Genomic DNA, 14297 nt, shown 5'->3' on the forward strand with positions numbered 1-14297 from the left:
AACATTTCCTTACTGACGAATGAAATTTGCAAATGCGATTGTATGATGAAAGTTGAATGAAGTTTGCATAGCTGGATTGTATGCAGGGGAAAGCAGTGATTAGTGTACAAAATGTAAAATGTATGAAATGTAACCTCGTAGATGCTTTTTTTCTCGATTTAAAAAAAAATTAGTTAGCCCAAGTTTACCATACGTATCTTGCACAATAACCCCTTTATCGCTTTCAATCTTGTAATCTTGGTGCAAAAATATCTACCATAATGAGCTACTGGAAGGCTGCCGAGTCTGTGAATTCTAGAGATAATTGAGCATTTTAAGAGTTTGAATTGATCAACAACATATAAATGTATATTAAAATTTTCAACTCGATACTCACGATTATAACAACACATATGCATGATCAGTTCTTAGTACAGTGGACTCTCTATAATCCAGCCCGTTAAATAAAATCTGGCATTTCCAAGCTGACTCCCTTCATGTATGGAAGAAGAAAATATGTTACTGTGTGTGTGTGTGTGTGCAGCGCCCAACTTTGATATGGAGGGGGGCTGTGACAAAAGTCTGAAATGTTTGGTTGGTCCATCAGAGTACGCAAAAGGAGGGTTTTAACTTCCCCCCCCCCAAGCCAAGATTTTAGTGTTATTTTCCAGGAAAATGCGTGCCCCTCCCTCAGAAGGGAAAAAATTTTGACCCACCTTCCTCGAGAAAATTCTGCTGTACACCTATGGGTTGGACAATGAATATATGTTCCTCCGTGACAGGTCCTGTCATGGAGGTCCTTTGCTTGTCCATATACACAGAAGTTTATGAAATTTAAATGGGTTTTTTTTTCAACTGCTTTCCAGTAAACTGGTCTGATATGTGCTGGATTAATGAGGGTCTACTGGATATGTAATAGAATCTAGCATTTATATGCTACAACAATATCCCCTCTAAGTTGCACCGTGAGTGGCCGTACACATTGAACTTGCTCCAGCGCATACAAAATTAACACACACATCATTGCTGAATACTGCGGCACTCCCCCCCCCCCCCCCACTATATTATCAATACCACGAAGAGCAAAAACAGGTTTGCACATGTAAAAAATTTTAAAGGAAACATTGCTCTTGAACATAAATTTTATCGATAATATAAACTTCTCATGAATTAATCTGAACATTGAAAAACTGCAGAGTTTACCGGGAATCAAAAATTCATGTTGCGAGTGACAATATATCAAGCATGATCTACATGGCCATTGTGAATATTCTAAGAAAAAATAAAACAATTTTGTAATGCCAAACACCAGTATGACTAGAGACCAAAAAAAATCTTCTGGTATTTGGACAGAAAATATCAACTTTTAAAATTAAGAAAAATATCATTCAAATGCAAGGTATTACAATGGTGATAACAGAACACATATTTGATCAACAGCAACTTATTCCACCAGGTTAGAAATCACAGGCTAATAGGAATGGCAACTATGATAATAATCAGAGCAATTTTCACACATATTTTCCATGAAACGTCCTCAGTCTCTTATGCCCCGAATATGTTCTTAGAACATGCATAAGGGGAAAAACTATATACTTTCTCTGTACTTTGATTAACAAAAGTACTTTGGATGATATTTCACACTCAAGAGCATAAAAAAATGCATTCGTTTGAAAATTGTGCACACAGAAGCGGTTCATCACAGATGCATAGAAAGTAAGAGAGCAACAAATCAGACGTTAACATGGAGATTTTGCATGGAGTTTTTCAAACGGAATCCTGAGCGTATTTCTTGTAGAAGCATTTCGTGAACAGATAACTGCTGTGGATCCTCCGGCCTCTGCATATCTTGATTTTGATGTGATTTGGAAGGCACCGACGTAGATGCTTCTATATCTGACAGGGGAAGAGTCTGTAACTGGGTGCAAAGCTGATCTGGTGTAGTTTCAGAAGATGATAAAGCACGTTTCTTCTTTTTCTTTACGCATTGGCTGGAAAGTATGAATACAAATATTTTGATTGTATATATCTGGATGTAGAGAACTATATGGGTTGCCAAAATGAAACATAGCGAGAGCTGACAAACAGAAATAACTGACAAGTAGCACAGCATTTGGTCAGTCTGAGACATTCACCCTCTTGGGAGAATATTTGCTAGGCAACAGTGGCAAATGCATTATAACAAGTACAGTTAAACCTCCCATAACATTCACCTCTGTACAACAACACCTCAGATGTCACCGTTGTACTGAATAGCGGTCATATTTTCTCGGATCAGAACATATTCCATTAGATTATCATTAAGTTTAACTTCTAAACAAAGATTTCACAATAACAGCCACTTTTGGACATGAAAATTAGTATGGATTCTTCTCTATGTTACATGGGTGGCTCAAGACATTGTTTTCAGCACCTCAGGCGTATAAGCAGCATCAGTAAAAATGATGATGGAAACCTCCCAGCTAGATAAAATGCATCAAATTCATAGTATGAATTTCACAAATAAAACATTTCTTTCCAATTTTCTCCGCAATTATTTTCCCCTTTCGGTAAAGAGAAAAGGAATAGCCAGTATGAGAAGGGGGGATGCCCTTCTTACAATGACACCCAGATTGCACAGACGTAGAACCACTCCTTGCTATGTTAGGGATTTGCAAAATGAGGTCCTCAGCCTCAGGATTTCACAAGTACCTGCAGATGCCAATGGGTATGCAAGATCTTTGTACTAAATTCAGGCATTTTCATTACACAACAAACATCAGGTAGGAGAGTAGAATGGTTTCTTGCAATTTTGCATGAAATCAAGATTTTTTTCCTTCAGAAATATTGAACATCTTAACAATGGCAACCTCCCAATAACCACCACATTTTCTTTGTCTTGCCAGTGGCCATAGTTAAGAGGTTTCACGGTACAACGTGTCACCTAGATTCAATTCTTGTGCTAGGGGGAAAAAAGTGTTTCCTAATCTTTTTGTCTCTATGGCTTCCTTAGGACCATATTTTCTTTTCATGCCTCTCCCCCCCCCACTCCCCAATCCAGAAGCGAGACCCACCCCTCTCCTTACTCATTGATTTGATTTTTTTGATATACTGACCAAAAGTTTCAAAATATGGTCAAGCAAGGATATCTCCAGTGCCCTGGGCTGGAGTGTAGTGAGCTTTCCCATAGGGGAAGGGGGATTTCTATGCAGGGCCATCTCGAAACCAATGTTTTTCAAATATTTTAGTCAGTATCAGCTTTGTCTATGTTTCATATGAGCAACATAAATATGTGGTTAATGGAAGCAGATAAAAGCTATCCTTTGGATAGGAATGCACTAAAAATAGAGCGATAAATACCTATTGCTCTCTAGGGAGTCTCTGCTGTCAACGGAAACAGTTTCTATGGTGGACATGGACTGTGAGCGTTTGTTTTTTCTAGAATTGAAGAAAATTAAAAGTTTCTCCTTAAGTCCTTTAGTTTAAAAAAAATTACAGCAAGATATGATAGCAAAGAAATCTATATTTATATTTTCAAAAAGTAGCTGTATAGCGGGAATAAAAATCCAAATACTTTTTAGGTCTTTGACTTCGTCTTATTTCCTTTAACAGGGACTTGGCTCGCTGACTCACATTTCCTCGGAAAACAGGCTAGAATCAAAAATCATATAGTGACTTAAATTGGAAAAAAAAAAGTAAAATGAAAATGTTGAAAACTGAAAAAATTCAGAGCAAATTCAGTGCCATTTAGTGAAACCTGTGTATAACAATATTTTCTATAACAATAAACTTGCCTATAATGATAAATCTGCTTATAACAATATTTCTTTGGTTCCCTCCCTTTGGACGGTATTCCTATTTACTCTATATTTTTTACTCTGTATTTTGAACCTACAGCGATAATCATTTTCCAGATTATCTTGAAAAATGACTCCCCATGTTTTAGAATATGAGATAACAAAAGATTACAAAACATGAGAGATAAGTAATGACTGTAGGGGAATCGAGGCAGGGGCTAGAACAGGCCTAGCAATTGGAATGTGCACAGGTGTTTGTTGTCAAACCAGTTGAAGCAAAGAAATCGGGAGGATAGGTTGCTTCTGTCTGCAAAGTGGGCACTTTCAAACCCAAAGCTGGTTGAAAGGTAAAGTGTTGTGAATTCTATGGAGACACCTGTGGTAAACTTGAGTGCCAAAGGGATTGAAACGGTGGGGGTTAAAACTATATTTGACTACCTTTTTTGCGTGGCTTCTGCCATTACTTTTGTCACTAGGCAGTCTGATTCCTGAATGCCCATATCGAGGAACAACTGCGCTCTGCATGTGCAGTATGAGCTGGTACCCAATGATGTTAAAACAGAATGGACCTTTGAAAAAAGTATTGATGCAGTGTGACCAGAACAGTGCTATCCACGGATGTCACAGTATGATGCTGCAGTCAAAGTGTCACACACAGAAATTGAAAGGCCAAGTTCAGAAACTGCTGCATAGTTACTGATCAGGTCCACTAAATTTTATGGGTTTCCGGATACTTCTTGGTCAGATAGAATGTATTTTACAACCTCCATGCCCATCTCAACCTCTTAAACAATAAATAACATATAATTGAACCCCAGCCAGTTGCTCTAATGAAATTTAGCAATAAAATTCTGTGAAATGTACCGTGAAATTGAAATTTAAAATGATTAACTTGTTATTTGATTAACTTGTTATATCAAATAACAAGTTGATAATTTTAATCCCTGTATCTGGAAAAATTGTTCATTGAAAATTTCTGGTGCTGAGCAGGACTGGTACTAAATTAGGATTTTATTCTATATTGTCAGCCATAGAATTGTCCATCCTATGCAGCTGAATATGCCTTTCATGATTATATATAGTTTTTCATTAACATCTACTGAGGTCAATTACAATTACTTTTGTACTATATTTTATCAATGCTTTTTCTACCCAACAAAAATTGTAATAAGTTATCATGGGAAAACTTTTTTTAGCAGACATCAGCAGGAAAAAATAAAATTGTCTGTAAAAGAGAGGTGACAGTTAAAAGAAAAAGGGGTTCTTATTGAAGCCATTAAAATAAAACTTAATTACTATTTGGCTGTAAAAGAGGGGTGACCGTTGAGAGGGGTTTTACTGTATATTTATGTCTCTCATTTTCTTATTCATAACATTTTATACTCAGCAAACATGATCAGAACAAAATACAAGTAGAAAAATAAAAACATCTTACTATTGGCATGTGTGACTGTAATTCTCTTAGATCGATGTGGCGGAAAAACTCCAGCCCCGCTACCTGAAATTATAGATTTATATTTTCATTGCAACTGAAATTGTTCATGTTCATATATATATAATTCATATCATTCTATATATAATTCATATCATATATAATTCATATCATTCTATATATAATTCATATCATTCTATATATAATTCATATCATTCTATATATAATTCATATCATTCTATATATAATTCATATCATTTTATTTATATTATGAATCCCCGGGCAAGGAGATGGAAAAAAAGATTGCAAGTACTGTAATAAGATTGTGAGAAAAATACTCAGTTCTGTAATACAGTGATCTCTCACTTATGTGTCAGTGCAAGGGAATGGGGGGGGGGGGGGAGAGGGATGCATAAATGAGAGAGGCATATAATTAAAAATAGATTTACCTCTATCTTTGACCAGGAGTGCAGAAAATCATCTTTTTAATGAGAGAAACGGAAAAGTGAGAGGGTGCATAAGTAAGAGATCACTGTACATTTGTCATGTCATTAATATTTTTAAATCAAACATTTTAGAACAATGCTCAATGATATGGAGTTAGATATGGCTGTGAACTGATCGCCCCTTTAAAAAGTCTTCCCACAGAGAGCAACAGGCCTACAGCAATAAAAATATTCAATTATTACACTTCACTCATAGTTCAAAAAATAGATGGCAGCACTATAACCATGCATTGCATAGAAACTAACTTAACATTAGGTTCACAACACAGACACATACATTCCAACATGCACCAATTCATTAGAAGTTCTGCAGAGGAATATGGACAAGTTGCATGTGTGGTTTAATAATAGTTGAATATGGTTGCTATATGTAACAGAAAGACCACAGCCAAATAGCGAGTAAGCCCTTATTTTCAATAATGCTCAATGATTATATTGATTGGCGATTGACAAAGTTATATTAATTGACAATGCTTGATGAACTAATTGGGCTGAATCACAAAAACCATTCAGGCAACAGACAAATATCTCAATTTCTTACTCATTTTTTACAGAAAAATAGGCTAGTATAATCTTTCTTTTGACTTTTAAAGGAACTAATGACCTTTTCCACCCTCCGCTGCCTTTTTCATGTAACTACTACACCTAAAATGCACATGCACCTCGTAAATATTTCTCTGAGGAACTTCTAATAAGCCGGGCATGTCTGAATGTGCTGTGTATCTGTACCTAATATGAAGTTGGTTTCTGTGAATGCCTGTTATGGGTTCAAGGAAATCTACATCTGGATTTCACGTTCAGAAGCAAACAACTCAGCAGACTATTTTTGCCTGATGTGTAATTGTGTGTATTTTCATTCATTTACCCCCTTTCCATGCTGGTAGATAGGCTGGCATAAGTTCCAAAAAAATTTCATTGTCCTTAAACTCTATATAGAAAATGTTTGGAAGCATTACCAATGTATTAATCATCATGGTAACCTAGCAACCAGGAGCAATCAAACCCAATTATAGATTACATTCATCTATGAATATTTCTTAGGTAATGCAAGAATATGTAACAGAAGAACATAAATGCTTTCAAGTCCAGCACAATTGTAGAAGGAATCGTGTTTAGCACTACTGTTAAAAGAAACAAACATAAGATACTCACTTGTCGTAATGATGGATACTTGTATTTTCCTTGATCAAAGATAAACTTCAAGACCTGTTAATTTTAATTGTGATAATTATCATAAGAAATATCTACAAAAATAAGATAGAGAGAGAGAGAGAGAGAGAATTAACACTAAAATAAAACTACTCAAGATTACTTATAATGCTGAACTTACAAATCGTCTTCCCCCCTTACATAGATGCGATATTCTTTGGAAGCTTCAGAGCAGGTTAATGGTCTTTAACCCAATCCGTGGTTTCATAAATTTTACTGATTTACATTATAAGTGGTGCAGTGGAGATAACCAAAACTCTCTGTAAAATGCCGGTTTTGTTTTTTAAGAACAAGACTTTTTTCAGATTTTGTGCAGGTGATAATGCCCACCCCCAACCAACTTTGAGAAAAACAAACAGTGGAAGTGAAATACTCTACATTCTACATACAACATTTCTATAATATCAATATTTAAAAAAATATTTTTTTTCTAGTATTTACATGTACGCATATTGCTATACAAAGGGAAGGGATAAAAGGTATATTTCAAACATAGTCTTTCTCCTTCTGTTTATCAAGATGGGAACAAAAGCTGTGGCCATGCCCGGAAGTTTATCTGACAGGATGTTCTTAGGAGAAGCAAAGTTACAAAGTATCTAGGATCGCCATTGACAAAATAAGAGGGCTTTAAGAATACAAAGCATCAAGTTAGGTGAGATATCACATATATGCAACTCTGACGATGTTAAGGCTTCTCCCATATACATAGCTGTTTGCTTTAATATTAATAAAAATTATGTGTCTCAGTTAGGTAAAGGAAAGAAATCGGGACTATGACGATGCTAAGGCAGGAATGTATTTCCATGATTTTTGCAAGCCACTTACATTTATAACTTGAGGATAATGCTCCAGTTCAGCATAGTTTTTATCACTTGGGTGGAAGGTATTGAGCTCATTTCCTGTAGATATCTCAAAAATCAAATGTCCTAAGAAAAAGTAACTATATTATTATTTTCAATACAAATTGATATTCTCATAATAGCAAACAAACAGCCAAATAAAAAATAAAACCCTTCAGTTGATGGGATCAATCAATCAATTTCAATCCTGTTGATTCAAAAAAAAACTGAGCATATTTTTTACCAAAACAAATTATTTCAGCAGATTCCTTGTCACAGTATACTTTTCTTGGTATCACCGAGGAACAGCATGAACTATACCCCAACAAAACATTCTCCAGTCCTGAAAGCCTATGATGAAAACACAAGTTTCATTTTATATTTAACTACATACTATTTTCAGGCAAGATAAAAAAAATCAGAATGAGATAGTAATAAATTTTTCAAAATAGTTTGTCAATCAATAATAATGGTTAGCTGAGAATCTGAAGTGGGAAGGGTTAAATTCTTCCCTCTCTTTGTCTAATCAGATTCAAATGTGATGAAAAAGTTGTACGGGTCTCTCTCGCTTCACACAATCAATTCCATGAAATAATCGCATCGATTAAGTTGAATTTAACATGGGTAAGATAGGGTTTTTCTAAAACAATAAAAGAAATCACTTTAACTCCTAGCAGTAAAATTAATTTTTCTGAATGAATTAATTATTAAAACTGATAGAGAGAGATAAATTAATCATATGAATTCGTGCTGTATAAATGAATTTAATTTATCATTTTTATCATCAATCGGATGATGGACTGGCTATAATAAGCATAAATCTTTTTTTTTAGTGAAAGGCCTGGTATGATAGACTGATAACTTTTGGTACTTTTCCCATTATAACCATACACTTGACACTTTTTTTTTTCCTGGCAACCACTTCTCAGACCAATTGGTGCTTTTTTGTTTAGGCAAATTTGCACCGCCAGTTTGGACACATGTACGACAATTTTCTTAGATTAAAACTCTGATGTCTTTGTCAATGTGTTAGTATAGTCCTCCTACCACGAGATGAGATTTGGCTATGGCACGTCATGTCACGTCAAACGATTCTATTTTATCCTAGAAGGACATGCCAATCGTGAAAGCTCAGTCACTGATGAACTTTTCTCGATGTGCCATCGTTTTACCAAAAAAAAAAATTGAATAAAATCACCCGACGTGACGTGACATGACGCAGCGAAAATTTATCTCGTGGTCGGAGGACTATAAAAGACGTTCATCAGAAAGTTGGATTTGAACATTTCATCCACAAATTCACATTATCTTCATCATTACATCTGATAGATTTTGTAACTTTTAAAATGAGCTATCAAATTAGACTCCTGGTAAAATTTTGCAGGTTGTTACATATGCCTTTGCGAGCTGGATTGAAGCTCTCTGTGGGCAAGAGGTTGTGTGCCTTTCCAATCATTGGAATGATTTAGTTTGTGATTCAGACAAAAGTTATAAATGAAAGTCATACCTGGCCACGCCATTCTGCAATATCACATTTCCTGAGTGGAGGTGCACAAATGGTGGAAACCTTTGATCCCTCAAGAATATTAGTGCTTCCAAGATCTGACATCCTAGTCGTTGTATCTGAGACAGCGGCAGTCCACATCCCTGGTGCCTGTATTTTCTCCCCCAATCATCTTGACAGTGGCTCTAGGAAAGTGAGTTTATTTTGGGCGATGGTTAACCTACAGAAAACTATTATATACTGGAAATATCCATATACACAACAAACTTACAAACTAGACTTAACATTTATCCCCTTATCCTCCACTGCTGTCACTAAAGCATCAATTGCTGAAGCTGTTTCATTCTGTAAACATTGTCATTGATAAAACAACAAGTGATTCAGCCTAACTGAAAATATATTTCTGTATCTTTACTTTGAAATGAACTATGCATAGAAAACATCTTGTACATGTTCTAATATATTCATACACAACATTAAAACCTGCCCCCTCCCCTACAGTCAAAATGGAAAACTTTCCAGAAAGTATATTTAGCACATGTATATAAAAGTGTTCACTCTGAAAATGTGTCCATACAATCAAGCGAACCTCAAAATTTTTAAGATAACACTTATGAAAGAATTATTTTCAAACAGAAAAACTGAAATTCACTGCATTAATTAATATTTTAAGTTCGGCCACTCGATTTTGTAACAACAAGCTAATGTATAAATAGGAAAAACCATTTAGAATGAAAAGAATTTTTTTTTACTCACATGATGGATGAGGTCCTTCAAAGTACCGCATTCATTATATGGTATAACAGATATCACATACTCTTTTTCCGAAATAAACTTCCTGTCTATGTCCAAAACAGGATAAATGTAAGGATGCTGGAGAGCAAGGAAAAGTTCTAACAAAACAGGTTGTGTGGCGGCATTGTATCTCACTTCACAGTTTTCTGCAACTGCAGTCATCGTCAACAGCCGCTCTGTTTTTGTTGCAGTGTCTCGCACCAAAAACCAATGCTTGTCGATTCTGCCACCTGAGAGAAAAATTCAAAGCGAAATAAAATTTGAGTCAATGTTACAAAGGAACAAAAAAAAAATCGCTATGGGAGATTCATCTTTATTGATAGAATCTAATTTGACATACATTATTCCAACAAGAAATCTCTCCAACCAAACAATAATACAACTAAAAAGATGATGATCAGTTTTCAACATCAAATGTTAATTGATACTTTACTGACCATTCCAAAACCATGATCTTAACTAACTATTGCCTTTGATGCAATTTGCTAATCGGTACTTAGCAGAAGAATAACATTTTCGGTAAGTCTCCATGAAGAGAAAATGTTATAAATCTCTATAACGTGTATATGTTATTGCAAATGTAATAAATCTGGTTATTAGGCCTATACATAAAACAGGATTGCATAATCCCTGATCATTTTGGTAACTTTGATAAATTTCCCTAAATTTATCACTTCTACCGGCAATTATGCATAGTACCAAAGCGGCTGTTGGTAAATTTGATAAATTTTCCTAAATTAATCACTTTTACCAATGATTATGTATAGTACTCAAGCAGTCAACAAAATATTGTTTGAGACCAGATAACTAGCTTTTGTAAAATCCAGCATATCAACTGTTGTTAAAAATATATAAAATCGGACCCTGATTTAACGAATCAGCTGAAACCAAAATTTTTATCCATTAAATTGAGGAAAACCGTTATATCAGGGTTGAGATTAACATATAGAAACTTCTAAATAAATCGTTGAATCAAGGAATTATATATTTTACAAAAGTTAATCACTTGAGAATTGATACAATATATATTTTGCTATTAAATGTCTATGCACTGTGCAATATCTAATACAAGTAACCTACCCATATTGGCAAGTTGGCGGATAAAGATATACCGCTGAGTTTCTCTAAGATAATATTGGCAATTGATAGCTGCCATGTCTGTAAATAAACAAAAAATATATAATTAACACAGGAGTATGTTTGGGATAAATCTGTCTTTCACAAACTCACGAGCTTTCACAGCAAACAATAAATGCAACAAAAGAGTTATTATAAATTACTAGATCTCTCTTCTCATGGCAATAAAGTGCAGCACTACCACAGCTAACTGGTTTTTTTTTTGCAGATTTTCAGTCTTGGCAAACAAATACGGATTTTGCTAACAAAAATTTTGATTGATATGATATGAATGCACATGCTAACCTAACAAAGCTATGTTTGTGAGCTGAAATTTTGGTTCAATCATCTTGATTACTGATTTTTATCGAGCTTAATTAATTTATGTGCGCTTCATGGACCCATATACACAGTAAAATCTTATTAAAATTTATTATTTAAATACAATTTTTCACTTTATGTGAATTAAATACTTTTCATTTTGGACACAATCAAATTGCTGGTCTGTCAGTTAATACAGGGCTTGACAAATTGAAAAAAAAATTTAGGAGGCAACAAAATTTTATAGCCACCAAGCAGTGTTTTCTCCTGACAAAATTGGTCCAAAATAGTGTATTTTTTACTTATGCAGGACTTAGAGAACCCCCCCCCCCCTTCCCTTTACATGCTAACAGACTTGCTGACATTATTTCAGATAATTTTGTGCTGTCCTTCAACTTCAATTAAGTTATCACGCACAAAAATATTAGGTACCGATTTCAATCTTTTATTTGCCACAGCAACGTGGCGCCTAGGATTTGTCAAGCCGTGATTTAACATAAAATTTGGTTAATATGATCTGCTTTCTGTTTCTTTAACTTCATCTTAATAGAAGTTACATATGTACTCATATACACAATATGATTAACTTAACTGACATGAATTTGTCAATGCAGTCTTACGCTTCATTTAAAAGATTTTAATTTATAGACACAGGGTTCTCAAACTGTGCGCCGCCAACCTTTGTAAGGGGTGTTGCAGACAGTGGCCTCTCCCGACAAAGGCATTTCAAGGAGATTCTTTGTTAAACTGCTCTGGGGAGCCGCAGATCAGCGTTGATTAGGGAAAGGGGCACAGAGGGTGGAAAAAAGTTTGAGAATCCCTGATTTAGATCCTTCATTAGCAACACCGAATTAGAATTTTCATAACAGAGAATAATTTTATACTTCTGGAGATGTCCCTATGAAACTTCCTGTCCATCTCCAAACGGTCTTGTAAGAGAGCTTCATCTTCCAAAGCTGAATAGTCATACCTGGGACGTCTTCTAAATTGATAGATGGTGGAAGTTTGATCAAAATAAAAAATGAAATAAGCAACACACAAATAAAGCACTAATTTATGAAATCACTCATCCTTAAGAATACATACCTACAACGACGGAGATACCATATCATGATGCAGATGAGCACCAAGAGAACAACAACAACGAGAACCTGTGTGTTAAATGAATGAGATATTGATTCAAGATATACAGAAAACTGGCGATATGTAGAAATACTGATTTTTTAGAATTCATCCCTGACTCGGAGAGGGGGACCGTTGTATTATTTAAAAGAGTCCCAGTTTTCATTTATAATCCAGAATTTTTATTCCGTGATCATGTTTTAATTAGTAACCCTTTGTTAATTTTATAATACAGTAGATTACCCTCTTATAATGTTTCCCTGCTTTTTATAACCTATTTTTGAAGTCTCAAATCTTACTATTTGTCATCTAGATTTCCCGTTTGCAATGTTTTTTCATGGCGGTTTTTTGAAAAACATTATAAGCGGGATACTGCTATGTTGCTGTGTACTGATTCATTTTCAATCTGTATCTGGTCAAAAATGTTATATTTTCAATCTTGATTCCTTATTTAGTCTAAAAATGCTGATTTGTTTGTTGTCATTCGTTTTTTATTATTTTTTAGTTTTAAAAGCTGTAGTATAATTTTTTTTTTTGGCAATGTAATGAAAATTTTTTCATTCTTGTCGGGGTTTCGGACAAATTTCTCCCCAAATAAAAAAAAGCCACCAACATATTGCTAAAAAAGTTATTATACTATACCAGTTCCTATCTCTGAGTAATTGCATTATTTGCTGCATATAAAGAGATTATTATTAAAATATAAAAATTGATGTTTGATAAACCAAGACCCGAGCTGAAACTGGGTGGGGGTGGGTGGGCAGATGGGGTCTGATGCCCTGAACAATAGGGAGCACAAATTCACCCTTTGATCGTTCTTTCTACATTACATGGGGGGGCGCCCAAACTATGTGTCCGCACTGACTGACAAATTATAGCAAAACCTATCTGTAACAATACTGTAGGAATCTACAGTATTGTTGTAGACAGTTTGAGCATTTACGCTATTGCCTATTAAAATAGAATTCCCCACTGGATCCTTTCTTTTTTTCTTTCTTTCGCACCAAGCACAACTCAGGTCTATCACCATAGGCAATTTATCACCTAGTGAGTTGTGATTTTTCAGTGCTGCCATCTATATCCCTCGGAATCAAAGAAAATATTGTTACAGACAAAATATTATACACGGGTTTCACTGAATATAGTTTCGGCTCCGCCAAAACTTAAGATTAAATGGCAGTTTTTCACTCATATTAAAAATCATTAGCTACTCAAATAATTAAAATGGTGAGTTTTGTATCAAGGAAATGTGTAATAAATAGATATACTCATTCATACTTACTATGATAGTCACATCACGGGTGGATGAAGAATCAGATCGGAGACTGCTCATCCTTTCACCTCATCTCACAATAAAAGGCACAGTAAAAGGATGTATTTCCAACTGAAATAGTCATTAAATATCATTAGTTCATCCTTTTTTCCTCAGCCTTCAATAACACAAATGAGTCATGTTCCAGAAAAGCAAATGATGTTTACAATTTCGTTGCGTAACCCGAGACGCGAAACCTTATATTGCAGCTCTCATAATCATGGGACTAGGCTACATACGGACGGCCTTAACTATCGACAAAAATCATGTAAATAATGAGGATAAACTGCAAAAAAAAATATATTGAAATGTAAATTCAAAACCAATACATTTATATGAAAGCTTTATTGATTTTTTCATTTCTTTTATTCAGCTTAATGATTTTT

At 34.7% G+C, this 14297-nt stretch overlaps 1 protein-coding gene across 1 annotated transcript; it reads right to left on the reverse strand.

The window, feature by feature from the left end:
* Window positions 1-1105: 1105 nt before the first annotated feature.
* Window positions 1106-14145, reverse strand: Slob (Slowpoke binding protein). Its single transcript, XM_089241986.1, has 13 exons — window positions 13882-14145; window positions 12564-12628; window positions 12362-12459; window positions 11121-11198; window positions 10002-10270; window positions 9249-9430; window positions 7986-8092; window positions 7728-7828; window positions 6846-6899; window positions 5191-5253; window positions 3533-3609; window positions 3319-3396; window positions 1106-1970 (listed from the first exon to the last, which is right to left on the reverse strand). The coding sequence occupies exons 1-13, from the start codon at window positions 13930-13932 to the stop codon at window positions 1712-1714; spliced, it is 1482 nt and encodes a 493-aa protein (XP_089098112.1). The 5' UTR covers window positions 13933-14145; the 3' UTR covers window positions 1106-1711.
* Window positions 14146-14297: the final 152 nt, after the last annotated feature.

This window comes from Pholcus phalangioides, unplaced genomic scaffold (assembly GCF_987345545.1).
Source record: "Pholcus phalangioides strain wild (caught in Gottingen) unplaced genomic scaffold, Ppha-v1.0 ptg000014l_1, whole genome shotgun sequence".
NCBI lineage: Eukaryota > Metazoa > Arthropoda > Arachnida > Araneae > Pholcidae > Pholcus > Pholcus phalangioides.

Bases quoted from the DNA above. Each gene is read 5' to 3' on its own strand.
- Slob (XM_089241986.1), bottom strand. From the start codon at position 13,932: ATGAGCAGTCTCCGATCTGATTCTTCATCCACCCGTGATGTGACTATC. The intron at 11,199-12,361 runs GTATAAAATTAT...GTTTATTTACAG, and splicing joins TCATAGGGACATCTCCAGAA to ACATGGCAGCTATCAATTGC. The intron at 10,271-11,120 runs GTAGGTTACTTG...TTTTTCTCTCAG, and splicing joins CCGCCAACTTGCCAATATGG to GTGGCAGAATCGACAAGCAT.